Source organism: Aplysia californica, unplaced genomic scaffold (genome assembly GCF_000002075.1).
Source record: "Aplysia californica isolate F4 #8 unplaced genomic scaffold, AplCal3.0 scaffold00943, whole genome shotgun sequence".
Taxonomy (NCBI): domain Eukaryota; kingdom Metazoa; phylum Mollusca; class Gastropoda; order Aplysiida; family Aplysiidae; genus Aplysia; species Aplysia californica.
The window spans coordinates 138,890-166,701 of NW_004798213.1; the positions used below are offsets into that span (position 1 = coordinate 138,890).

The following is a 27,812-nucleotide window of genomic DNA, read 5'->3' on the forward strand; positions in this document are numbered from 1 at the left end:
CAGGGTTTGACTATGCTGTACACCTTGTATAGACAGCGAAAGATCTAGTTAGTATGTTTGTGTTTTAGGAGCCTATAAACGGCTGCTTGCACTGTATGCTTCCCAGGAAGTTGAGTACATAAAAAAGTTTCATAATGCTCTCAGGTCTGCTGGGGTAATAGTATAGATTGTGAAGTACATAGAACTTGCAGTTGAGCGGGGATTTGTGCTATGCAAATGTTATCTATTATTATTATTACCTTACAACAAAGTCAACAAAGTGAAAGTTTGTCTTGTCTTACAATGGGTCTTCTCACCACTTTGGAATTTTTTTTCCTTGTGTTTTCCCTCTTGATACTAATTAAAAACTCTGCTGATAAATGAGATGAATGACATAATCAGCTGTACTTTTAAAACACAATACAGAAAACTGAGTGGTAACGTTCAACAAATCATCTTATACCATAGCTTCTGTGAAGACGAAATCTGACTGTGAGCCATTAAGGTCAGCTGGGATGAACTGCTGTATAAAGTCTGCCCGGTCAAAGAGCTCACACTCCTGAGAATAGTACAAGACATTCAACGATGAAAGGAAAATCATTCAGAGTACATGCAACTTAAGAAATATGCATATTACAAACGGAAAAACATTAATTTTAAGGCAACTGTGAAGGGATCTAAACTGCTGGTCAAGCGGAAGGAAATTTATTTGTGTCACGACGCAGTGGAATCAAGCACTCATCAATTTTCAGGCATGGAAAGTTGTTGGTATAATCTAAAAGCTTAATCATTTGCCTTGTTTTCAATTTTAAAAAATACGCATCTACTTTGAATAACATTCAAGATACTTGCCATTGAAGGAGGTTGGGGTTACTTGGTTTTAGAGGTGAAATAAGAGAGAAAAATGGCCGCCACAGTTTGGTGAAAAAAATACCTTGTACTTTTAATCAATGTTTTTCAGTTAACTTCACAAGGAAATGTGTTTTTGTATGGATATAAAGGGATTGAGCCAAAAATCCAAAATTTGAAAAATATTGCCAAACTGGTGCAAAAATGCCTTTCTCTGATTTCGTTATTTTGACGAGTGCCTGATTTGACCATGATACCTCACATATACTGACCATTCAAGAATATTTGTTTATCATTTACTTTGATCAGTTTTGTACAAATATACTGTACTGAGAAAAAGTCTACCTCTTCAACTGCATTGGTGGTACCCCAACTCCTGAATATCAATTTGAAATTCAGGAACAAGGTACAAGTTACGAGGTATAAAGTACAGGGTGAAAGGAACACAGTGTAAGGCACCCAGGTATGTGGGGGCAAGATACTGGTGTTATAAGATATAGAGCTGCAATTTATGGTGAGTCTACACGCAAATAATTAAGAAAAGTGATATTGAAAAGAAGGGGGAGGGGGGCAGACCATACAAAAACACAAATAGAAGACGGAAACAGAACAATGCTAAATACTTGTGCTCTACCAGTAAAGATCACGGCCGGGAAAATCATCTTGTTATAAACAAAGGCAAGCAGTCATAATCATCCAGAGCTGGAGAAATCAACACAGCACATTTGAATTTACAGATAGCGGAGAAGAATGAATAAAATGACTTTCAAAAAGTTTCAACTCGTAATCTTGGGAAAGGAGCACAATTCTTTATGAACAAGAAACAAAAAACCCCAATAAAAATATATGTGTATAACATTTTCATCAATGGACAAGCTGCACTAAAGAGAAGATTTTCATTGTAATTGCACTGTATAAGGGGCTACTAAAAGTGTCACAGACCCACATGAGAACAAACATCTCAACTGTAAAAAAAATACAACCAAAAGCAAACGGACACCGTGATAAATCAGAATGAACAAAGTGAAACGAATTGGTCCCATTTAAAGTAATTATGGTAGATTAAAGAAGGACATTTTTTAAGGGAAAGTTCCTGAAAAATTTTGCAAGGGACAACCAAAAAGATGATGAAGTCAGGATATATTTCACATTGGCTGAATGCATGGTGCTGGGAAGAACACCTTTCAAAGAGTCTGTCAGGAAGGGAAAGGACCAAATGCATGTGTTGTCTAGAAAAAGTAATTGTTCTAAATCCTGCAAAAAATTTCTTAGCAAAAAATGTTTGCGAAAGGTGTTTTATTCACAGACGGAATAGAAGTTTTTTTCTCACACCACTGTCACAAATCCAAGAGATTGGATAGCTATTATTACGTAGGTGGTATAAATTGAGACAAAATTTATCTTGAACATCTTGAATATGATGATACATCATGAGGCAGTTAAATTTGAGGAAGCAAGGGACCGCGATGAGATTCATGTAAAGGTGCAGCCCGTCTTTTCATGATAATGCCCTCACCGATAAATTATACATTAGCACACTATCACAATTACTGATTAACATAACGAAACATTATTTAGAGGAAACTAAACACAAACGAGAAGAAGACTTGAAGAGAAGAGATGACTGTACCCTTACGTATACTTACAGACAAGTTCAACTTTTGATCATCCTTCAGAAAATCTTCAAACTTTGTCAAAGGAAGCAATCTGAAACAGAAATGTAGAAAAAAACTTTTTAAAAAAACTATTAACAAAAGCAAAACAATAAGTAACACATAACTCATCACTTCAAACGTGTTTGACCGTCTCCTGTTTATTGTGTCCAAATCATCTGAGCTTACTTTATTATTTGAACTCTAGGCTGACAAAATCTTTAGTCCGAAGGGCAGTAAAGTGTTGGCAGGACATGCTGCACTGGCCATATCTACCTGAAACCTCCATAAAACATTGATGGGGCCTGAATCTACGAACGCCACCAACACAGTTCATTCAAGCAAGCATCACAAAAGGAACTGAAAAGAAGCCTTTCTAGGCATTAGTTTATATGGTATGAATTAAAAGCCAACAGACAGGCAAAAGTGAAGATGTAAAAAAGATGATACTAGTAGGAGGGAAAATTGATTAATTCAGGTAAATCATATGAGTACATAAATCATATCATATTAAAAAAAACAAAAAACAACAATAAATGAGTCACTCAGATTAACAGGACAGCTCTCTAACCGTTTTTTTTAAAATAGTAGGTTTTAAGGTGCTCGCAACTGCATAAGGTCATATCAGCGCCAAGGGGTGGGTGTCAACAGAGAAGTCTTTACAGTGAATCAGATTTATTCTGCTCACCTCTCCAGCTTCAACAGCACAAGGTCTGCTTCGACTATCAAGGCACCCCAAAATAGCAGGTCACAAGAGAGTGACAAACATACAAAAGAAGTAGAGGAAAATAACAATAGTAAGGATCAAGAAAGAAAAAGCAGCAGTTCCCTGTTGTAAATCAGGCACAGTTATGAGCGTGACATGAGTCAGCCAATTTACAATTCTACTATGCTTGAACGAGAAATGTCCATCCTTTGGGAATGGCCTAAAGACACTTCAGTCAGTGGCACTCCCCAGGGGGTTCTTTGACCGTCCTTCAAGTTTCTGAGAAAAATTTTTTTTCCAGAAAACTATATATACGTGACTTCCATACACAAAGAAAAAAAATCACTAGAGATATGAAAATTAGATTCTATTTTTAAAAAGGCACAACTTAACACAACTTTTGCGAAAAGTGAGACTTGAAAAACTTTACAAACCTCTTTCCATCAGGAGATGGAACTCCATGCTTTTTCAGAATTTGATCTGTCTGTGAAATATACAGTAATCAAATAATTAAAACAAAATGCCCCAAAAGTTACAACAAAGTAGCCCTTTCCCTTCAGAAAACCACAAATACAGGCACATATGCACGCACACACTACTGACACACACAAACATGCGTATTACAAATCTTTTTATGTACACACCCCTCTCCACTAACACTAGCACCGCACACATGCACAAACACAATGTCATTTACAATATTTAAAAACATTCATCCCTCTTTGTCATACAAGTGAACACATTTCCACCCTCACTGTTTAGAAATATGAATCACTTCTTCTTTGGGTTCAATCATAAACCGCTCAAAATATAAATTTGAACAGTCTCCGAATGGAATAGGAGTTTGTTTTGTAAAGCAAGAAGCACATTGATACAATAACTGTCCGGAACTTCCCCCAATGTGTCCCTTGTGTGACTATGCATATGAGACAGTGGATCATCACCTGTTCCTCTGCACAGCCCTAAAAGACATCAGAGCTACCCTTCTCCCTCCAAGACCTAACATTGACAACACACTCTATGGAACATTACAGCAACTGCAGCAAACCTGCACTTATCACTAAATGGCATAGGACAGAAGGGCAAGAGCCCAGCTGCTGCTGGATCGATAACAAAAACAACAACACAATAACTGGTTTCATTTGGGGAAAAAGCAAGATAATATGTGTTACGACGCGGTGGAATCAGGCGCTCGTCAATTTGGGGGCTTACAGAGTTATTGGTATCTTCTTAAAGCCTGTCCATTTGCCATGCTTTTGATGAAAAAAATACCCATTTATCCTGGATACAAGTCAAGATATTGGCGACTGAAGGAGATGGGGTCGCCTTGTTTCAGAGGAAAGATTAGCGAGAAAATGGCCGCCAAAGTTGAGTTATTTCCTTAGTTTAGGAGTCTGTGGTTACTGAAAAATTTACATATTTTGTGCCTTTAATCAACGTTTTTCAGTAAAATCCACACAGAAATGTTTTTTAAAGAGCATGAAAGGTGTTGAGCCAAAAAACAAAAATCTATAAAAATTCCCAAACCTACTGAAAAATGCCAGTTTCTTGACTTTCATTATTTTGACGAGCGCCTGATTCCACCATGCTGCCTCACATATATAGGCAGAAATGACAGGGGCTAAAAAAGAAGAAGGCCTGCCAGTGGCACCCTCCAACTTCTACTTAATTTTTCTATGCGTACTTTTAGTTCGTACACCCTATTTAGGAAGAATTAGCCATGAAAGAAGCTGCATGAAGACAACCTTGAGACCATCTTAAGCTAAATTGACCGTCTGCATAGACGAAAAGAGCCGTACACTTTTTTTTCTTTCACCCTATTTTGGTCTCTTTCGGAATTAATACATAGAAACTGTGTCATAATCCCACAATGTAACAATATTCTGCTTTGCTACAACGTATGTTCAACTCAAAACCCTGTAAAAGCATTAAACATTTTTTGTTTAGCAATTTGAAAACACCTACCAAATTTGTGAAGAGCACATCTGTGACGAGTGTAGCAAAATGGCTCACCATCATTTTGTCTGGCAAATTCAGCTTCTGTAATAAAAATGATTACAACGCGGGTCAATATGCCAGAAAACAAGCCACAATAACGCAAGCACAATGCATCGAAATTTGCACCAGAAAAAAGCAAAAACAACAACAATATTGAAGGAAAAAAGCGATAGTGTATGGCAGGCGGGCACGATAATGCCCACACTTCAACCAAAGATAGTAAATAACAAGATGGGCCACTCAGCCAAAAAAGTGTCCGCAGGAAGTATGCTCTTTGCTTCAGATGGCGCTGCAGTCTGTTTTGAAGCTCTCTTTCGTTCTTCCAGAAGAAGAATAGGAATAGCACCTCCTTGCGTGCGCAGATCGACTGCTGTTCATCAGCAGTTCGGGTTCATTCAGTACAGAGTTTTAGTTTTTAAAAATTTTAATGACCTCTCGCCTTTCATTCTAAAGTCAAATTAAACGAACAAAACAATCACCCTTTCCTCCGGAAGAGGTTTTTTGTCAGCGTAACCATTTAAAAAAAGCGTTCTTCCGAAATTCATTCAAAAACTTGCTAGTTTCACTTTGATTTTTTAAACTCAAGTAGGATAACTCTGTTCGCTAAAGGTGCGCTTTTGCGAAGAGGGCGCCTCTGAATTTTGAGGACACTTTTTTAATTGGCTCAAAGACACTTTTTTAATTGTCTCAAAGAGAGAAGTGGCCCCTGTTGTTATGTAGACTCTTTGCTTCAACATGGTGCAGATAAAGATAATAGCAACACTAGAAAAGACAAAGAAAAGAAAGAAAAAAAACCCATCTCAGATGAAACAAGAGTACCCACCTACAACCTTTTGTTTTAGGAGAGTTTTACAGCACTTGCAACACAATTGGGTAATATAAGTGCTGAAGATTAGAGATGTTACCAGAGAATAACAAACACAAAAAAGGAGGAGGAAAGATAAGGGTGATAGATGTTCGATAGGAAAGAAGGAGTAAACCACAACAGAGCACCCGCTAACCATCCACAGAAATGACAACAAGAAGAAAGAGAAGACAAATTACAAAAAGATCATCACCACAACAAAGACAACACTGTTAACACTATCCTTTTTAGTTTCGTAGAGGTTTTACGGCGCTCGCAACTGCAAAAGGTCATATGGGCGCCAGAAGATCAGAGGTGTTACAAGAGAGTAACAAACATAAAAAAGAAGAAAGGGAGATAAGGACGATATATGTTTGATAGGAAAGAAGAATCAAACCACACAAGAGCACCCGCCAACCACCCATGCTAACACTATCTAATTTTAATACAGTTGCAAAGATGAGTACAACAACAAAGATGGATAATGGAACACAGTGACAAACAAACCGACAGCCATGTCGTTTTCAATAAGTTTTTCAAACAAAGAAAATACATAATTATAATTCCCCTGAACTGCACAGAACTCGAAGAAGTCATATTTTACAAATTTCTTTAATGATTATATATTCAACACTCCATCCCCTCTCTCTTGAGAAAATTAAACAAACTTGACATTTCAATTTATTCCAATCACTTGCAAATGTCATGAACACTAAGTGTACATTTTCTACAAATTCCATTGAAGGTGGTGGTACTAAGAACAATGAAGCAGCTGCTATGCCATGATATTCATGACGCAAGTGAAAGCTGGACTTTCTGAAAATTCTGAACACTGTGCTGCCTCCCAAAACATTTTCTCTCCTCTGATAGAATGCACTTCAACGTAAATGCTTCAAGAAAAGCACTAAAAAATTCTATACTCACTCTTTCTCTCTTCCTCCTTCCCCTTTCTAGCTCCAATCCTCTCTCCCTCTCCATCTTTTCCTTCCCCCCCCCCCTCTCTCACACACTCTCTCTCTCTCTGTAAGAGGGCTGAGATTGAAAAATAAAAGAAAACTGGGATGTGTTCAGAATTTTGCTGAAGTCCTGTAAGCCTTCCACTGAAGGAGACACAAAATTCTTTTTTTCTTTTAAAAAAAATCTAATGAGCAGGCACGCATGCACGAATGCAGATTCAAGGACTGTTCATGTCAAGACAAAGTCAGTTTCAGTTTTAGTAGAGGTTTTACGGCACTCGCAACTGCATAGGTCATATGAGCGCCAGAAGATTAGAGGTGTTACAAGAGAGTAACAAACATAAAAAAGAAGAAGGGGAGATGAGGACGATAGATGTTTGATAGGAAAGAAGAAGCAAACCACACCAGAGCACCTTCCTTGTCTTGGTAAAGATCTGAGACAAGAAGCATGTGAGCAGTTGGTTGTCACGTTGTAGCTAAGGCTAACGACAAATCAAGATGAAAGCAGCCACATTTCCACGGGCACTACGATAACATCAAAACTCAAATGAGCGTGCAAAAGTGGACTAAAAGAGAAATGAACCAGCACATTCCCTACAACATAGAACACAACATGGGGGACAACAGCAAAAATTGTAACTGCTCTAAGAACATTTTCCCGAGAGAACACTGTGCTGCCTCCCAAAACATTTTCTCTCCTTTAATAGAATGCACTTTAACATAAATGCTTCAAGAAAAGCACACAAAAATTCTACACTCACTACTTCTCTCTTCCTCTTTCCACTTTCTAGCTCCAATCCTCTCTCCCTCTCAATCCCCCCCCCCCCCCCCCCCATTTATACCTTTGACCTCGCAAAAAAACAGCATTGTTTGATTGAGAGAAGAGACGCCCATCAACACTTTAACAGTCACTTAGTGCAGAGAACATGTAAGACAGTGAGACAAAAACAACAGAGAGTTAGAAAGATGTAGGACCTATCAGTGGCACTCTCCAACCACCCACAGATACTTCTCTTTTTAAAAAAAAAGTTTTAGTAGAAGTTTTACGGCGCTCGCAACTGCATAAGGTCATATGAGCGCCAGAAGATTAGAGGTGTTACAAGAGAGTAACAAACATAAAAAAGAAGGAGGGGAGATAAGGACGATAGATGTTTGATAGGAAAGAAGAAGCAAACCACACAAGAGCACCCACCAACCACCCACAGATACTTCTCAGTCCCAACAAAGTTCAAAACAACACATACAGAGTCACAGTGTATAATGGTTGGTTGAACACTTGTTTGCTGTAAGTCAACACATTATTGGCCACAATTTGGACAGGAAACACATCAGGACAATAATGACACTGCTAAAGCGGCAGAAGATTTGCTCCACATTAGAGTTTCCTACAACTGTTTATGTAAGAGTGTTACGGCACTTGCAACACTATAAAGTCATATGAGAGATGACTATTAGAGGCGTTACTAGGTTGTAACAATCAAATAAAAGACGGAGGAGAGAAGAGGACAATAGATGTTTGATAGGAAAGAAGGAGCAAACCACACCAAGCACCTCCAAACACCCACTGAGCACCCTTCAAAGGTGTTCAACACCACAAGAAATGTAGAGGAAGAGATGCAAAATGAGTTGGAGAGAAAAAAGCCCTAATTTGCTTCTAATTGGAAGCATTGTAAGACGACAAACTAAAAGTCAAATGTGAGCCTCTCATGCACAGCTTCATGTCAGTGACCCTATAAAAATTGTTTTTCCATCTCCACTATAAGCTTTAACACAACAGGCAAGGAAGCAAAAAAACCAAAGGAAGAAGATGGTAGGAGTGTAGCTGAAAGAGGACCTGAGGGTCTCAGTTCAGGCTTTGTAGTAAGGGAGATATTATTTTGTCATATAGGACAGAAAGAAAGAAAATAATACTTTTTGTATATTAGTTTTATTAAAGCATGAACATATTATATTTAGTTTAGACTGAGTAAACAGAAAAACATCAACACTGTAAAGAAAGACAGACCCTCCCCCCCCCCCTCCTCAGGTATATTCAGATATAAATAAGCAAACAGTCCATCAAAAATGCATGCACACATGCATGCAAACACAACTCTGTAGTGCACTTACTTAGTTTTTCAACTAGAGTGTACTTGTGCCTTGTTCAATGACAAATCAAAGTGACCACCTATATAAATAGTGACTGACACGTTTCATTGTTTATCAATGGTGCTGACCAGAAACCAGACAAGTTGATGTGAGTTAATTTTCTCAGGAGGAGTTGAAAAACTGCATGAATGAAGTAAAAAAGAATGTTCAGTCACCAGGTTTTGTATACATATCTGAGGGATATGAAGTGTTTATTTAGGCTTCTTATTTCTACATCTTAAAGAAGATCCAATATAGCGAGCGTCATAAAATCTCTACTAAAAAAATAAAAAGGAATAAAAAACATCAAACTTGGCTGACTTGTAATAATAGATAATAGATAGCATTTGTATGGCGCATATCCCCGCTCAACAGCAGGCTCTATGCGCTTTACACTATATTATTACCCCAGCAGACCATAGAACACTCCGAAACATTCTCAGCTTCCCGGGAAGCATACAGTGCGAGCAGCCGATTAAGCGCTCAAACACTAACAAACTGACAAGATCTTTCGCTGTCTATAGCCGGGTACCCATTCCCACCTGGGTGAAGTGAGGAAAATTTGTGTAAAGTGCCTTTCCCAAGGACACAACGTCGGGCCCTTGACGGGATTCGAACCCACGACCTTACGGTTACGAGTCCGAGAGCCTAACCACTAGGCCACCGACGCCATCGTTATTTTTTCTTTCAGGAACTGAATCCATTGACCCCTCCACCACTGAAAGCCCCTTTGTGCCAGGAACTAAGTCAAGACAATGGCAAAACTAAGCAAGTAAAATGGGCAACCAAACAAAAGGAGTGCCTGCAAATTCACACTACGCCGCCTACATCCAGTGAACAGAGAAGGAAGAATCAACAAATTTCAGGTGGCATGCCACACACAACAGCTCCACTACGCACACCAGTAAAAAAGGGAAGAGGGAACCAGCAACAGTCTTCCAAGGATACTCACCAACTGACAAGCCATTCAACGGAGTGCATGCTTAAAAATTGGGTAAAGCAAGGCTTTAAAATACATGTTTAAAATCTCTTACCATGATACATACAACAGCAGCTCAACCATTCATATTTGATTGACGATTAGCAATGGTCACAAACAAACCGTGTTTGAGAGTATTACAGAAGAAAGTAGTGATTAAAGAATGGAGGTGTAAGCTGTACAAAGTGTAACCTGCCCAGGTCTACTATCTCACTACTACTGCCCATTGTACAGACTGATATAGTACTATATTAAAAATAAAAAAAGTAAAATTGTTCCCGCTTCCAACCCGGACATTGGGGATTGCCTTGTTAGTGAGACAACTTCCTGGGCCTTCGGCATATTGTGGTAGGGTGGCCAGTTCCTTTCCACGCCGCCTTTACTTCCCCAACTCGAAGTCAGGTACCCATTACTACTGCTGGGTGGGCAGGAGGGGACTAAAAAATCTGTGTCCAAACCGAGGCTCGAATCCGGATTTTCCGCTCAGGAGACGAGCGCATATTATATGAGTTTAATACCCTTGTAAACACTGAGAGGTCATTGAAGAGGCAGGACTTCCTAAGTCAACATCCATCAATGATGGGAAAGAGTTAAGTGGCTGGAGAGCTTTGGAGAGTATTCAGGCAAACCAAGTTAAAAAATGCCACATTGGGGATTCAAACAAGGCCCATTCACATTGTTGTTCAGCATGATATCTACTGAGCTATAGGAGCATCCTGGAAGAAATGACTAGCTCAAGCCAAACTTGATGACAATAATAATTTGCCTAATCCTTAATGATACCAATACATAGGTCTTGCACATTAATTATGGAGAAAAGAAGAGAATCTGTATCACAGGCAATTAACATATGTGAGGCAGCGTGGTGGAATCAGGCTCTCGTCAATTTTTGGGTATGTAGAGTTATTGGTATCATCTTAAAGCTTATTCACTTGTCTTTATTTGGATGAAAAAAATATCCATTTTCTTGAAAACAAGTCGAGTCGAGATATTTGCGAAAGAAGAAGGTGGGGGTCACCTGTTTTCAGAGGTAAAATTAGTGAGAAAATGGCCGCAAAGATTAGTTATTTCCTTAGCTTAAGAGTCCGTGGTAACTGAAAAATTTACATTTTTGTGCCTTTATTCAACGTTTTTCAGAAAAATCCACACAGAAATGAGAGTTCTTTAATGGGCATGAAAAGTGTTGAGCCAAAAAACATAAATTCGATAAAAATTCACAAACCTGCGGAAAAATGCAAGTTCCTTCACTTTGATTATTTTGACGAGAGCCTGATTCCACCACGCTGCCTCACATATCACATGAAAAAGAAATTTATTAACACATTTGAACGTACCTTTTGTTTTAAAGTCAAGTACTGCTGTGAGGTTTGAAACCCATGTTGCTGAAACCATCTATGAACATGCTTCAACAAAATTCTGAAAGACAAAGAGAAGAAAAATCAAATCAAATTTTCACCCTAAACTTTGACCATAAGTTTATTTCTAAGAACCATGTCTACTTCACTCAAATAAAGATAGTCATACCCAATAACACTTCATCACAAAATTTAACAAGGGAAACTCCGAAATACAAATTGCATCACATACAGTACAGTGGACGTCAGAGTAAGACCGAAATAAGCTGATCCAGTCTTGAGCTACCCATCAAAATAAAGTTCAGCCACAAATCTTAGTTCAATTTCATATTCATATCTGTTTATTCTTGCCCCACTAGACATAGTAATGTCATATTTAAGCCCGACTCTGACACAGTCGATATGGTGGGGATGGTTTTTATTTTCTTGCTGGACTGCACCCACTGTCAACAGACTGGCACAAAAGAGAGCTGGACAGACAAATAAAATTATTACTGATGAAACAAGCCATCCACACCCGAGAGACTGTGGAGACAAAGTTTATGAATAAGTGACAGGTGACAAAAGCATAAATCAAATTATGGTTTTATGAGAATTATTATGCAAATGTTAAAAGCAGCATCAAAACATTTCCTTGTAAATGAAAGGTACCATAAGCCAGACATTACAGAAGAGGAAGAGCAGGGGGAGTTCTTTGTAAAGATTATCACTGTCACAAAAAAAACCCAAAAAACAGCATGGTGAAACTCTATAATGGGTCATGTCTGCTGTTTTGAGCTGCTCAACAGTTTGAAAGGGACAACAAACAAGAGGGAAGAAATGAAGAAAAACAAACTGTACAACTAGCATTTTTTCACAAACATCTATTTTGATAACTCCTACATCATCTTTTATAGAATCATAGCACTTTGCTACATGTTCCAGATTTCTAAATGTTCCAAACAGTGTCAATGGGAGTGTAAAACTTCTACAGTTGTAAATTACAAAACATTCTTTCTTTCCTGACTTGTAATTCCCCCCCCCCCCAAAAAAAAAAAAAATTAAAAAATATGAAGTCGCTAACACTGGATGAAAGCGAAAAAATCAAAAAATCCCACGACAACAAGGAAGTGAGCACAGATTTCCTTCCCTCCAACTGCGTGAGTTGACTTACAATCTCACTTTTAGCAAGAAAAAAAGAGCAATCCTACTACAGTACCACTGCACAGCTAGCAGGAAGGAGCCGCAGTCAAATATATTTCTTGAATAAAGTAAAACATAGTTTTTCAAGATGTGTATCTAAGGTAACGTACATGTCCATATATTTGAATTACTCTAGATTATATAGTAAATGAACGATATAAAGACACAAAAATTATTAGGGTGTATATTTTGTTACAAAAACAGTTACATAATTTAGTAAGAAAACAACAAAATCTCTCTTCAATACAACATCTACTTTGCAGTTCATGTATAACAATTGATTAGAATTTAAAAAAGAACCCTTGTCCACATCAACATTCTATATATGAATGTTAAACATATACAGACAAATAAGTTATGATTTGAATTATATCTCAACCTTTCTACAATCTATGATATTCATGTCTCTAAATGTTAAAGCAATGCGAAAATACTCCTCAGTGAACACCAGAGAGCTGTGCTCAACGCAACATATACCCCACTAGCCTCATTTCAATAGTCCTCTACCCACAATTCTCCTCTTTATCCCTCCAAAGACACTGTTGGAGGAGTAAGCCATTCATATTAAGATCAAAACTCCAGTAAGCGGGAAACAAGAGAAAAAAATGCTTCGGTACATGAGTTGGGTGAACAGTCACTTCAGTTTCAATAACTTACAAGAAGGGCAGTTCATATTCAGATTGTTAATTACATTTATTATAGTGACCATTTATGCAAGTCATAGCTTTTTTTAAAGCAATTGAACAAGAACTACAGAAAGGTAGATTTTAGAGTAAAAATAATTTAACTGTTAGAGACACTCATTGGTGAATGTAATGGTTCTTCCATTGGTTTATTTTTACAGACAGAATTGCCATGGTTCATACTACGAAGCCAGCACTAATAAAAAAAAAGATGTGTAAGCCACATCAGCAACACTGTACGTACACATTTACTGCACTATTCCCTGTCAGACTAATTGAATGAGACATGGCCTTGGCAATAATCTATCTGCACTGTCTCTTGTACTAGACTATCAAACTTTAACAATTGCACAGGCATAGTGCACACCATCACAACCCCACCACCAAAACAAACCATGCAGCTGTTGAAGCAAATGCAATTTCGAACAGACCATGGGACAACAAGGATTTTCCACTTGAGATCTACTTGGTCTGTGTAACTTCTTTTTCTGAGATAACGTCCCACTGGTCCTATTGCATAAGTGAAGTCCTTTGGGGAAGAACAACTCAAACTACAGTAAACTTTGAGTAATGTTTTTTATCTCCATTTTTTAAACTTTTACATTCTCTTTAGCCTTTTTGAGGCTACTTAAGAGATTTTAAAATCAATAAAAATCATTTCTGCACAGCTGCTTGTATTAAAAACATTCCAGCAGATCATCACAATGTCTACACAAAAAAATACTATGATTTACTCTTACTTCTACAGAGAAAAAGGGTTGATGATTTCAACACAGAAATCCTGTTCTCAATTTTATTCTATTCACACAAAGTTCATGGCACAAGCGAAAGTTGACCGACAATGAGACAGTAATGAATGGGTACCAAGGTGATGAAAAGCAGCCCACGACCACCTACAATATCCCTCTTCAAAGCACTTTTATACCGATGCAAACCCATCAAACAAGGCAAAGAGACTGATAGAGAAAACAGAAACTAGCATACATCTGAAAAGACATGCAAGAGATAATTAAAACTTTACTTTAGATTCACTTCTCAGCCCTGAAAATTAATTAAAAAATCAAACACATGTAAATTTCAAATGTGAACATACATGTACAACTAAGAATCAACATTTGAGTCAAAATACAAAAGGTAATGACAGTGATGGGACTTGTATTCAGTAAAATGAATCCAAGGACAAGGAGAGACAGCTGAACATAAAATCTGTCCTCAAAAGTTATGAAAGCTCACACATCAAAGTAAAGCATCTTTTTCTGTACAGACAAAAAATAGTATAATGTTCAATCTCTCTTAATAGATATATTACTAGATACTACCAAGTGAAGTTTGAAATCAGTTGTGAAATTCTTTTTTTTAAGGGAACTGACTCTCTTGAAGTCGTGCTGCTAATAAGTACAACAAACATTTCCCTTCTGAATACATAGCCGCCAATCTTGTCTTCTAATGCCAAATGCTAACAGGTCAGGAGTTTCACTAACGAGTGTGCGGGGATGGGAATGTACCTCACCCCAATCAGCCATCCTTCAACATGCACAAATTTACGAGAATGAATATGATATCGAGTCTATTCACACTATACATAGGACAATCGTTAAATGCTGGATACTATGTGGGGAATTTGTTTAGTCCATTCCTTCAAACTTTTTTCCAACGCTTAACGTAACTGTCGCGTTTCTGTCTTTGTTCAATTCATAGCTTCCAGCTGAAAGCCTCTCCTTCAACTTATTCAGGAGACTGGGAATGGAAAGAGAAAAGGGGGAGGAGGAGGCAGGAGGCAGGATGCAGGGAAGGGGTCGTGCGGATGCAGATTTTCTTTTTAATGGAAGGGGGGGGGGGAGGTGTACAGGAAAATCGCCTGTAGGGGAGGCTAGGGTGGAGAGTGATCAGGTATAGATATTGCTGCAGTTTACAGTGGATGCCAACATACCTTAAACAAGTTTGAAACCCCAAATATTATTGTGTAATGCATTTTTAAACTTTGTAATTTAGACAACCCGTGAACTCAGGCAGTCTAAAGGCACAGTAACTCTATACGCATTACTGCCAAATCTAATATAAGGTATAAGGAGGGAAGCCAATTGAGGTGGATTAAAGATGGGTGATTTACCCTTCAAACAAATCTAAAAGTGAGGCATTTAGCATCCATTAACCACTAACAAAAGTAACAAGTTATTGTCTTTCATTTTCATCCATATTCATATCAGTCGAACAAAGAATCATAATAATGTCATGTATATAAATTCACATAGAATACTGAACATCTCTGGAGACAGCATGAACGTACAACAGATCATACTTCTTTGACTCTCACAAAATGTATTTAAATATAGCCATACAAGTACAAAACAGTCACAAATATTTCTGAAAGAAAACATTTACTTTGAATTTTACAACACTGTACTTAACAAACATATAAAATCCGTCTTAAAACAGGAATCTGAAATAGGAACAGGGAAAAGTTCAACAAGCAATCTAAAGCAAAACCAAGGTGGGTAAATGTCACACTTTTGCTTAAACTAATTATTTTTTTCAGATTCTGTTGAACTGAAGAGACATAAATCAACAAACTGTTCATTTAGGTTAACAAAATGAATACATTAACATGACAGGGATCAATAAATGTTAAGGAAAAGAGGTAAGATAGACAGACAACGGAAGGCATAAAAAGATGCAGACCCTATAAATGGTGCCCCCTCCAACTGCATACACTTTGTCATAAAAGATTGACACACGAGTAAACAAAGGCATCTTTTCAGGAAGACCATAGCAACACCTAACAACCACCCATGTCACCAGAAAGCAGATGCTGACCACAGCACCCTCATGAAGCAAAAACGTGCTCATGAGTAACAGGAAATAGTGGGCCAGATCTATAAACAATATTCTTCAACTGGCACAGGTAAGAACAATGGCCACTCTGACAAGTAGTACCCACAAAATGTGGCTGGTTCCACAGCATCATTAATGAACAAAAGAAACCCCCCCCAAAAAAAACTGTTTATAAATATCTGTGCAGTCTAGTAAATATCTGTGCAGTCTAGTAAATCTTCAGAAACTTATTTGGATGTGAGTTACTGAATTTTATTAGCTCAGTTGTGTTAAGACAATCAGAACAGACCTACATAATGAGAAAACAATTGGCTTCAAATCTACCCCTCTGTGCATGGTAAAAACAAAACAGAGAAAGTAAGCATGAACTTAACAGGGTACAAAGGCTTGATAGCTCACAAATCACTGGCATAAAAATCCAAATTAAAAGGGAGCGAAAATAGCGTAGCAGTGTGATGAAAACTAAGACAAAAAAATGTTTGCTTACCTCATCAACATGAGGCAATAGGAACACACTTACCTCCTCCTGAAAATCACTTTATTTCCATATTGTTTTCTTTGAAGGAGTAAGGAAATTTAATGTAACAATACCAAAAAGCTGGGTATCTGACAAATACCATCATATTTGAAGAGGATTTGTGGGCAGAGAAAGACAAGAGACTTAAACTTTTTTCCGTTTCCTCTCTGACTCATCCATATATAAGACAAAGGATGAAAATGGTTTGAAACTAAATAAATAACTTTTTAAAAAGCCTTTCTATCAATTTAGTCCCACCTAACCCAACCTGTTTCTATTAACTCATTGCATGCCATGGGTCTATCTATCAGCTCCGCCTCTTTCCCATTTTCTTTAGCTTTTCTTTCCACAAAATTAATCAATCTTTGTAATTCATGTTTTTAACAGATCTGTTTACCATACATCTGTCAACCAGTTCAAAGGATGTTGAAAGTAAAAACAGTTTAACGCTTCCAAATCTAGTCAATACGACATCAAAACATTCTGCTTATGCGACAGATCCACAGCTTATGTCGTGAACATGTTTCTTTATGTGGTGCTGGTATATCTTATAACCCACAAATGGATCATAATTGTACCAAAGCTGAAAAAGTGTTGGGCAAACTGATGGCTCCCTTGGACAAAAGACATATCTTTGCACATCATTTGAACTCCTCGGTTTCCCCTTCTGCAAAAGCAACATTTCACAAAGAACAGTCCTTGTAAAGCAGAGATATTTCCCTCAACAACTGAAAACTCTGACAATGGCTCACAAAGAAATGAAGTGCTTTATATCAACGGAGAACCAATATCTTGATATTGCTTTGAGGTACAAAAAACCCAAGAGGCTTTGTAGCCTTGTTTTGAGTAGAGCATCTGAAGAGACCACCACTTTACCCAATGCAAGGGGAGACATTGCTAACTCATTTGCCACTGTTTTTATACGACCATAAAATGAACAGTTGTGATCGACTGAACCCAAATGTGTCAAACTATGGCATTTTCAACTGCAAAAACTGTACAGTGGAGGAAAAAGCTCTTTCTCTGGCTGTTGGAAGTGAGCCAGGTGAACAACCATATTTTTTGCTGAGAGAGCCAAGGCATCAAAACCAAGCTGATGGACTTCAAAGTCCCAACTGCTCCAATTTCTGCCCCCACCCCCTCACCTCCTTTGCCCTTCCTCTGGGCTCCTGACTCTTTCTGCAGCCTTTCTACTGCTACTCCTTGGCTCCTTCTTACTGCTCTCTTTCAGCCACACCCCTGATCTTCTGGAAGGAAAGATCTACACCTAGCCTTCTCGGACAAGGGGGAAAAATTTTGGAGGTCTCGAGTGCAAGTTGCGCACGTTAAAGATCCTTTGGTGGTCTAAAATCGATAAGAGTAGGCTTCGGCCACCACCTGAGCAAAAATCAAAATTTCCTACCCACTGAAAATGTTTGGGGTGTCCCACGCGCTCATGTGAACTTATGCAGTTGTTGACAGAGTACAGTAACAGTTTGAAGCACGAGTGCACAGTGCTATTTTTTAAATAGTGAATGAATACACCAAATTCTTACACCTTAGGAGTGTATGAGAAACTTTGCCTGGTTAGAGCAAATTGGATATACCATCTCAATATGACCAAGCTTTGAAGTGATGTAGCAGCAACACACTATGCAAAATGTAAGTTAAAATTTTGTGCTCGATTTTTTAAATTCCTTCCTCCTCCCCTCCCTTTTTCCTCCTCATGTTAATTTATCTCTCTTTTAGTCTGTATAAATGTTTTTTCTAAGTTTGCATTAGATTTCTTTGATTCTGCATTCATATAAGTCACAAAAAAAGGACAGGGGTACCTAAAAATTCTAAATCCAAGAAAATGCCTAGATCACAGCACTGAAAATGCCTTGGTAGGCAAAGAGTTTTGTAGAAACAAATGAACTGTTCTCCCTAGAGTAGTTTTTATACATACAGGAAGAGAAGTCAAAATAACATTTCTTCTTCAGCCACTCGAAACACCAATACATTTTGCCAGAGGTCATATTTCTAATGAAATATGCGATTTGTTCTAAATATAATAGTATTACTTGACCACTTGGAAAGTTTTTCTTCAGAAATTGCAAAAAAGTGTCTAAAACTGACTGAAGTAGGCCCTGAAAACTTAAAAACTTTGAACGACACTACATTGTGTATAATGTTATAAAGGCATCAGTGATAGAAATCTTGCAAGTATTTATGGACATTATACACCACTTACTTGTTTTCTTGTCTGGCTGCAGGAAGAGAGAACCTTGAAGCCTGAATTTTGTTAAATTCCTGCTGCAGCCATCTGAAAATCATAGTAAATTTGCATTTTCTATTGAAGAACTTTGCAACTATTTACCATAAAAATTCACACATGAAAATCCAATGGAAATATGGGCAGTACCAAACACATTTGAAAAACAGATAGAATCAACTTAGTATACCAGCTAGTACAAATTCAAACTGCATCTGCAAATCTGTAGGAATAATTGCAAGCTCATTCCGTATGCAGAGGAGTAAAATAAAATCATAAACATGTGTCAAACTGTATCAACTCAACTCCTAAGACCAGCATATTTTGACTGCTTAGAGTAAGACTCTTCCATATGCTTTTCTTAGCAATTGATATGTGATTGTGCAGCATTTAGGGTGGAATTCCACACTCTGTTTTTGTGTCCGGCACAAGAGAAAAGAAAAGAGAGTAAGAAGAGGTGGGGATGGTGAGTGCAGAGACAAAACTGTAGTTGTTTCCCCGTCCCATCGGACAAGTCAGCTTTATCTCAACACTCATACCAGCTAGCTTGAGAACCAGTTTGACAAGACACAAAACTAACAAATGCTAGCTTGCCCACACAGTTTCAGAAAGACCAAAAGCTCCCAAGTCTTGAGATAAAAAGGAAAAGTAGCTATTTCTTAAATGCCACTAGACATCATAGTTGTTAACCCTATCCTTATGTCATGTTCTACTATTGTGTCCATACGACGAGGGGAACTCTGTACCACCACTTTCCCAAGAGGAAATTTACTCGTTAATGCGATCCGTACGCTTTGCATAGCAGTCTGTCAAAATGATTTTTTGAGAAATACTGAAAATTTCAAAGAGATCTTCGCACTAGAAGTATTCTAAAATGTGAAGAATACAACCCCGGGGGTACAATATGACCCCAGGGCATACGAATAGGGTTAAATCATGTGGACTGTTGCATACAGGCCAAAATACCAAACAGGAAAGGGAGAGGTACACCAATAAAGCCGTATTTTGACAACCCCCCAACACCCTTGACTAAACTCAAGGAACGAAGTACAAGGTTTTTCCTCAATGCAAATGACAGAAAGGAGTGGAGATGATTAACGAAGCACGCTCCAGGATGCTTACAAGTAAAAGGCAATTGGCCAGCCTTGGCAAAGGTAGTATAGCCAGCCAGTCTTTCTCAATAATAAAAACTACCAACAGCATATTGGCAAGACGCTTATATTTGTATCCTATACACACACAAAAAGTGTGTACCAATAACTCAATTGGAATCATGCTGGACTACAGGGCAGATTTCCCTGGTTTAAATCCCCTCATTTTGCCTGATCATATCAGAGATGGACATTGGAAATCAGAGGTTTTGCCTCTTAAATAATCTTGTAGTGCTTAAACAGGCATAAAACTCATGTCATACCATCAACAAATTGTAAGCAAACCAGAGAGAACAACATACTGTGACAACCCCTGTTCAGGATGGGTCAAAAGTGCCTTTCTTAATTGTACCCGATCAGCCAATAATTTTTTTTTGCAGCAAGGAATGCATTTACCATACTCTAATATGCCTGTTCACGAGCAATGAAATTCAATAGGAACACCAAACCTTTGTCTTCGGACAGGGTAGCTTTGGTTTTTCATTTCTGTGGTTGCAGCAGCCAGTGCAGCCTCAACAATGTCAAATGTTCCCTCATCCCTGGCTGGAAGGTGGAAAGTAACATTTGTGAAATTATAAGAATCTTAAAATACCAGCGGAAATTGATCAAAGTCAAAGCCACACTCCTAGCCCTGTATCCACTCTGATGGTAGGCTGAAGAGCTCCAAACATCTTTGCGATATTTGTTAATTTTAAAATTTACCATCTTGGACCCTCTCAGGAGCATACATGGTTGCATGCTGCTAATCTATCATTAACATGTCCCATTACTGTTGAGGGAAAACAGGCTAAATAGTCTTAAATACTTTTCCAACGGGTGCTAAAACCTATAACATTCAGCCAGAAATCAAACTCACAGTTTTTGGCTATAAGATTTACTACTAAACCAAGACATGCGTTCAAATTCTACCATTTCTTCAACTGAGTTCCTGACAATCAACATTTAAAATTTGCACCCATCTTAGTCTGATATCAAGAGGCAAAGGTAAAAAAACATCTAACGAAGAAATAAAATACAGAAAAAAAAAGCACAGAAGTTATACTTACTAAGAAATAAATTATTATATGTAGTACTCCATGGTTAGAAACTACATCACATGAAATCATCTGAGAGAACTATTTGTCTGGAGAACTTTTAGCCTACATCAAAGCACTTCAGTATTATAGTTTAAAATGCACGTGAGCAAGTAAAGGAATTTTTCTTTCCAGGCTCACAAACCTTGTTTTGAATTAAAAGATTGACAACAGAAGAATTAATAATCTGACATTGCCAGATCATTTTCTGTCGATAGTTGAATCATAGTGTAACAGGTACTGAGAAATGCATGCCCAATGGGCAACTCTTCAGTAATAATAAGGCTCTTCACTGTTTAACGCAAAAGATGAGTTTTGTTCCAATGTGAGGAAGACTTTTATATTGAAACACTGTTTCTTTTCTTTTGGTGTGCTCTTTCTCACTCATCTCGGGCTAACCCTGACAGGATCAGTAAAAGCAAGATCGGCTAAAACAGTCCATGTCCTAAATTTTCTAACTTGTGTTTATGAAGGTGTGTAAAACATTGCAATTAATTACACAGTTTATGAAGGTGTGTAAAACATTGCAATTAATTACACATCTATGGCCTGAAATTTCTCAAAGAAACACTGTTCTATTTCAAACAAACAGAAGCAATCATGTTTCATCATTTCTTTTTTCAAACACACAAGTACTTATATATTCGAACTAGGCCAATAGTTCTACACCCTGAGACATCTAGGTAAAAGAAAAACAAAAAAGAAAAAGAACACTCACCACACACTGTAATACTTTGTAGGATGAAAGTGTTCCCATAGAGAATGGTAATACATCTGTCCAATCTCTGTCTGTGTAGGTCCTCAAAAGACCTAACTAGTCGGGTCCTTGAATCCGAGATCACTTCTTGTATCTGAGTCAGGTCCACTGTAGAAGAGAACACAGAATTTAACTCCAGATATCTTCGCCGTCGTGCACAAACCTTGTAAGCGACAGCATTTTTAAAATTTACTTTTTTGGCTTATAAGATTCTGTATAACATACAGTATGTCCCAGTCAAACGATATTTGACACAGGTGAAAAATAAGTACATGAAAACACAAATGAAAAAACCTCTGATCTCCAACAGCATGAAAGCCGTCGGGCAAAAAACTAGTAAAAGCCAGCGTAGCGCTTTGGAGTTTTGTGCCCGGCGGCCCTGCCTGCTCAGCTGTCACACCACGTCGCTTATGTTGAGTAATTGTAACAGCCTAACAATAGTTGTATTGCCCTACGGTCCATCTTGAGCAAACGTATTACCTCGGGTCTTTTTTGTTGTTTCACTTTGATTGATTTCATAGTGGATCTGAATCAAAGGTAATAGTTTCGTTAGGATGCCTACAACGTTGCCCTTGGCGAAGGGACAGATTAGGTACTTATATGGTGGTTCACACTTAAAGCACGTTGTTCACTATTCAAACTGAGCTCGGTCTTTTCCCCTAACATCAAAGTCAATACAATACATTGCAAGGAGCAGGAACATTTGAAAGCACCAAAACTAAAATATCATGCCTTGTGATGCCCCATAAAACTTTAGAAGGTCTAAATCTGTGTATGGACATGGAAAACAGCCTTTCTGTCTGCGTACACCAATCACATTAACATCTAAATATGTTAGATTTCCAAAAGTTTTCTTCCTGGTAACAACCAAAGCAACAAATTTTGCCGACACCTAAAGGCTTTTAACATGATGCTGTATAAGTTAGGTTTGTATGACCATCAACAGGGCTGATGACCAAATTAAAATTTGTGTCTTGAAAAATCTGTATACGAGAAAACTCAAAAGTTCACTCATAAGATTATTGTCAAGCGAAAGGTGCATTTGTTTTATTCTTCGCTTAAAAATGTTTCCTGTCAGCTGAAGCCCACGTTTAGTTCAGTTGTCCCTTTCGCAATCTGACAATAAATGTCCTCATCGCCAAGGCGGGAAATCTTCCCCTAAATCATTGCCGCTTAATGAAATATCAGGAAGTGCCATTGAAGACATCGCGGACAAGGTTTTCTTGCAAGAGACACCAGAATTAGGTATTTCTGTGCCATGCTTTGACAAGTCGGGTTTTCCATTAGCTACTTTTCAATGCCCCGAAAAAATTGCCAGTAACCACATTTGACCTAATTCAACCAATTTCAACCACTACTGGAGAGCTCCAGGCGCTGGCTTCTTGTCCCGCCCTTTCGGTTCCATCAAGTTCTCTTGATGCTACGTTGCAGTGAGACATCCCTGCAGTTCCAGCAGATCATGCTGATGTCACAACTGACGTTACTCCGGCTTCAGTTGTTGGCACTATATTCCCTTTGCATCACCTAGTGACACAGCTGACATCCCCTCAGCATCGTTTAGTGACACTGCCCTTCTTGTGTCAGATGTTGGCACTATGGACTCAGCCAAAAACCAATCAGTATCAGCTGTTGGCATGGTCATCTTTGCAGTGGGCATCGGGTACTGACAACAGTCTTGTAACTACCCGTGCCAACTGCAGAAGTACTTCCTGCCAATGAAGAATTAACTATCCTGACCCAAAAAGACAGGGGAAAAAAAGTGTTGAAAATTGGCAGAGAAGCGAACATTTCTCAGGGAGTCGGGGCAAAGTAATGTCTCTGCCAAGGGCGTCCAACGACCCGCATGCCAACTTCTGGAACCTTGCAACCCCACCGGCAAAGAGTTGGGGTGTAATTCTCTTTCAGACAAAGACAGAGCAGTGACCTTTGACTTTGTGTGGTCACTATCATAGGAAAATCAAAAAAGCGTACGTCGACTGTCTAGTTGACAGGGATGAAGAAGTGGAAAGCTTCAGAAGCATCCGAAAGGTCTATCTTCCTTGCTCATATCAGCTCTTCATAAAGGAAGGTGGAGTAATAGTTGTGTTTGCATGAAAATGTTCACCATTACTCTAGCTTTAGGGGACTGGATGATTCGAAATTCCACCGATTCTTAAGGGTCAGATTCAGAGCTGCCCTCTTGTTTGAAATGATGAGAAAGTGTTCCTGTAGATGAATTCTTCAGAATATTATCGAAATTCCATCTTACTGTTGTCGAAAACCTCGGCAAAGTGTTACCAGGGGCCCCATTTTCATTCTCTGGTGGAGAACCGGTACTTGAAAAGGAGTGAGAAACTGGGCCGCGAGGGCCTGGGACTAACAGAGTTCAAAAAGTAGTTTCATAACCACAATTTGGCGTTGCATCATCCCCAAAAGGGCCTGTGTGATGTATGGGAGTCCCACAGGGTTGGAAACATGAACAAAGAGATAATGGAACACCACGTGAGGCTGAAGTAGAGAGCCTTTTTCTGAGAAAGAGATGGACAACAAACTGTCTCTTGAAGGTTCAGTGAACTGAGTCAGGACTGTTGCCATTTGTATGAACTTGGAATCTGTGCTTCTTGCTCCTTCACTTCAGGCATCTGTCATCTACTGCTAGACAGGGGAACATAAGTATCTAGTCAAAGGAACACTCACATGGACGTTGATTCCTACCATAGCCTGATAGAACGAGCATCAAAAGATGTTCCTATCTTCCTGCCAGCGACGTACATTAGCATTATGGGCAAAGCCTGGCGCAACCCCAGACTCTTTGAGGTCATTGTCAATACTGTGATAACACATTTTTTAAGGATGGTTCTAAATGCGGATCAATCAATAGTGAAAGAGGTGACCCACATATTGTAAACACTTGTTGTCTTAGGTATACGCCAGATCGAAACAGATCCTTCAAGTTGACCTTTTTTTTTTTAGTATTAGTAGAGGGTTTTACGGCGCTCGCAACTGCTAAGGTCATATGAGCACGCGGATGACCTTTGATGAGGGGTTTGAAGGATCATCCTCAAGAAAGGGAGTATGCAGAGGTAGCTAGTGAAAAAACCTGGAAGTCATAACACAGAGGCGTTGTAGATCATGGACGTGAAATTCAAACGCCTCCAAGGACAAAAAGCCAATATCCCTAAAGACTATTCTACAATAATATGTGAATTTAAATAATCATTTCAACTACATCTGAGAGAGAAAGGAGGAGAAGATTAAGAGAGAGTGACTGGCAGAGAGAGAGAAAGAGAGAGAGAGAAAGAAAGAGAGAGAAAGAATGAAAGAAAGAGATATGTGAGTGTGAGTGTGTGTGTGTGTGTTCTTTGAAAGGCCAGAAAACTGTAGAGAGAAGAGAACCAACCTGTAATGAGGGGCTTTGAGCCAAGTGCTCTAAGACAGACCAGTTGGGCCAAGTCCTGCTGCAGGCACAGAGTCAAGTTCTCTGGGTGACGCTTGGCCGAAATCAGGGTGATCACTATACCTTGTTCCAGTTTCTGAATTGCATCTGTCACCTTAAAATAAAAAGGGGAGCGAGAATAAATTTTGTCTTACAGTGGCACTTTTATTTAAATACGATTTTCACTACAGGGAAGAAATTGGAGTTGTTGGTTTTTTTTAATGCATGATAGCTACAGTTAGGGTAGCAAAATCGAGAGGACCATTTTTACTCTTTGTTCTGACAGTTTATTTGTTTGAGGAAAGAAAAGCACATCGACACAGTAATGGTCTATTAGCGCTGTGAGAAAACTAGAAAGACAGATGGAAACAAGAGGGAAAGAAAAGATGCAGAACCTACCAGTGGATACCTCCATCTCCACCTCCATTTTCCTCAGCCTAGCTCTACAGACAACAATATTGTAGAGGATGAAAAGTAAAATGTGTCTTAGAGTACAAATGGAGTGGCTTCATATTTCTCACACAAAAAACTAGACGATCCATTCAACCGGAACAGGCATACAGATGGGACTCCCTTCCCCTTCTTTTCAATTTCTCATTAAAACCCCTATACAGATTCACTGAGATTGAGATTTAGTGCTGAAGTAATATTTTTCTTCATTATTCTTTTACAAGGCCATGTCAATGTTACAGCACAAAACATTAGTAACATTGAAAAAAGAGGGATAACAAACATTTGAGAAAACTGAATAAGCTGATGCGCTTACTCAGCTTTTGAAACAGGGTTGATATGGCTATTTGTAATTACGATGAATATCCCCTTATTTCTTCAAGGGTACAATTCACAGTTTAAATCAAATAAGGAAGAGCTGAAAGAAGCTAGGTGGGACAGTCAAGTCACTATTAAACGCAATTACGAAAAGACATCCAGTTTTTAGGACAATGGAATGTACATCTGACCTTGAACATCTTTCTCTCACTAGGCAAATAAAAGGCATAAGAGGCAGAGACAAACTAAGAACAACTTACTCTCATAGAACTCCAACAGATGGGTGATGTGAGAAGGCCAGGGTGAAATTATTTTTTTTTTGGAGAGCATCAGAGCAGACAAATGAGTCGTGAACCATAAAGACTGATATTTGTTTCCATACTTTAGCACTCGACCAAAGAGAAGCACAAAAATTATAGTTGTATTTTTTTCACTCACCGGAGACAACGGCGGTCCATCACCAGAGAACCACTGAGGTTCGGAGACAAAACGTCTTGGTAAGGGGGACACAGGAGGTGTACTAACTGCAGCAAAACTTTTGCGCCCCATAAATGCTTGGCCATATTTAGACTCTGCCATACTAATGTGGTGTCCTGTGCCTTTTCTTCGGTTCCTGCTGATTATGTGAACCACATGATATGTACTGAACGGTGTTATGGGCAGAGGAGTTGTGAAAGAGTCATCTGCAAAGAGATACATTGAAAGAGAAAATCACATGACATGAAAATTGTTTATAGTTCAAAAAGAAAGGACTCATTAATGCCTTAAAAGTAGTGCTAAAAACCTATATATTATGAAAGCATTCAAGTTCTCAAAGGAGAAGTTGTGCTTTTGAACAGCTTCAGAAAGACACTTAACGTCCTGTATTGTAAAGTGTTCATATCCTGTCTCTTGATGTCACTGCTGTTTTTGCAGTAGAGGTTTTTAACAAGCGCAAATACAGAATATTTTGATTAACATCATATATGAGGAGATGAAATAATTCTCGAGAAGCAAAACAACTTTTAAAATACTATTTAAAAAAGTACTGAAAAAAAAATTTCAACTAACAACTTGAAAATCTACAAAGCTAATTACAGCTGAAGAGATAAATAGGGAGTCGGCTACCACTCATTCATGATGAGCGATATGACCCCTTTTCAAGAAAATCAACTGATAAATCTAAAACAAAAACAAAAAAATCAGCATACGGGCACACACACCTTAAAAAGTTTAAACTTCAAATCCATCCCCGGCTATGTCTTCAAATAGTATGATTTGAATCAATGCAAGAAACGAGTGTGCACTGACAGCTTGACCTCAGCATTCACTCACTGCATAAATATCCCACCTCTGTGAAGCTATTACAACTGGTTTAATTCATTAAATTACACAGAAAACAAAGCTGCACAACAATGGTTATTTCTCGGGTCAAATCTCTTACATGCAACAAGGTATAAGATTGAACTTGCATTGGACGGAATTTTCAACTCAACAGTCCTGATATCGAAAAGGCCATAAATAATTTATCGGGGGGGGGAGCTAATCTTTAACACTAATGCTGCAGTACACCAGATTTGTCCAGCAGGGCATGGTCACAATAAAAGAGGGCCATAAAAGTGAGGGTTACAATATTCACACGACAATAAGTGGAAACTGTGTCAGCAAGGATTACATCACTCATCAATCACTTCTGTGGACACAGTTTATTACAACATGACTTCAGGCATTGCTCTACTACACAGTCCTGAGAGAGAGAGAGAGAGAGAGAGAGAGG

At 38.5% G+C, this 27,812-nt stretch overlaps 1 protein-coding gene across 3 annotated transcripts in view; it reads right to left on the reverse strand.

Moving 5' to 3' along the window:
* Positions 1-27,812, reverse strand: part of LOC101852285 (1-phosphatidylinositol 4,5-bisphosphate phosphodiesterase gamma-1) — an 84,704-nt gene that overhangs the window by 51,330 nt on the left and 5,562 nt on the right. For 2 of the 3 annotated variants that reach the window (XM_013089401.2, XM_035972989.1), the window contains exons 2-11: positions 26,495-26,739; positions 25,253-25,403; positions 21,835-21,981; positions 20,493-20,586; positions 18,872-18,943; positions 11,425-11,506; positions 5,152-5,226; positions 3,621-3,670; positions 2,475-2,535; positions 443-538 (exon numbers count right to left, since the gene is read on the reverse strand). In XM_013089401.2, the coding sequence (XP_012944855.1) occupies positions 443-538; positions 2,475-2,535; positions 3,621-3,670; positions 5,152-5,226; positions 11,425-11,506; positions 18,872-18,943; positions 20,493-20,586; positions 21,835-21,981; positions 25,253-25,403; positions 26,495-26,635 (969 nt within the window). In that variant the 5' untranslated portion in view covers positions 26,636-26,739. Of the gene's footprint in view, positions 1-442; positions 539-2,474; positions 2,536-3,620; positions 3,671-5,151; positions 5,227-10,063; positions 10,094-11,424; positions 12,466-18,871; positions 18,944-20,492; positions 20,587-21,834; positions 21,982-25,252; positions 25,404-26,494; positions 26,740-27,812 lie in introns of those variants that run through there. The other variant, XM_035972990.1, reaches the window with a different exon arrangement.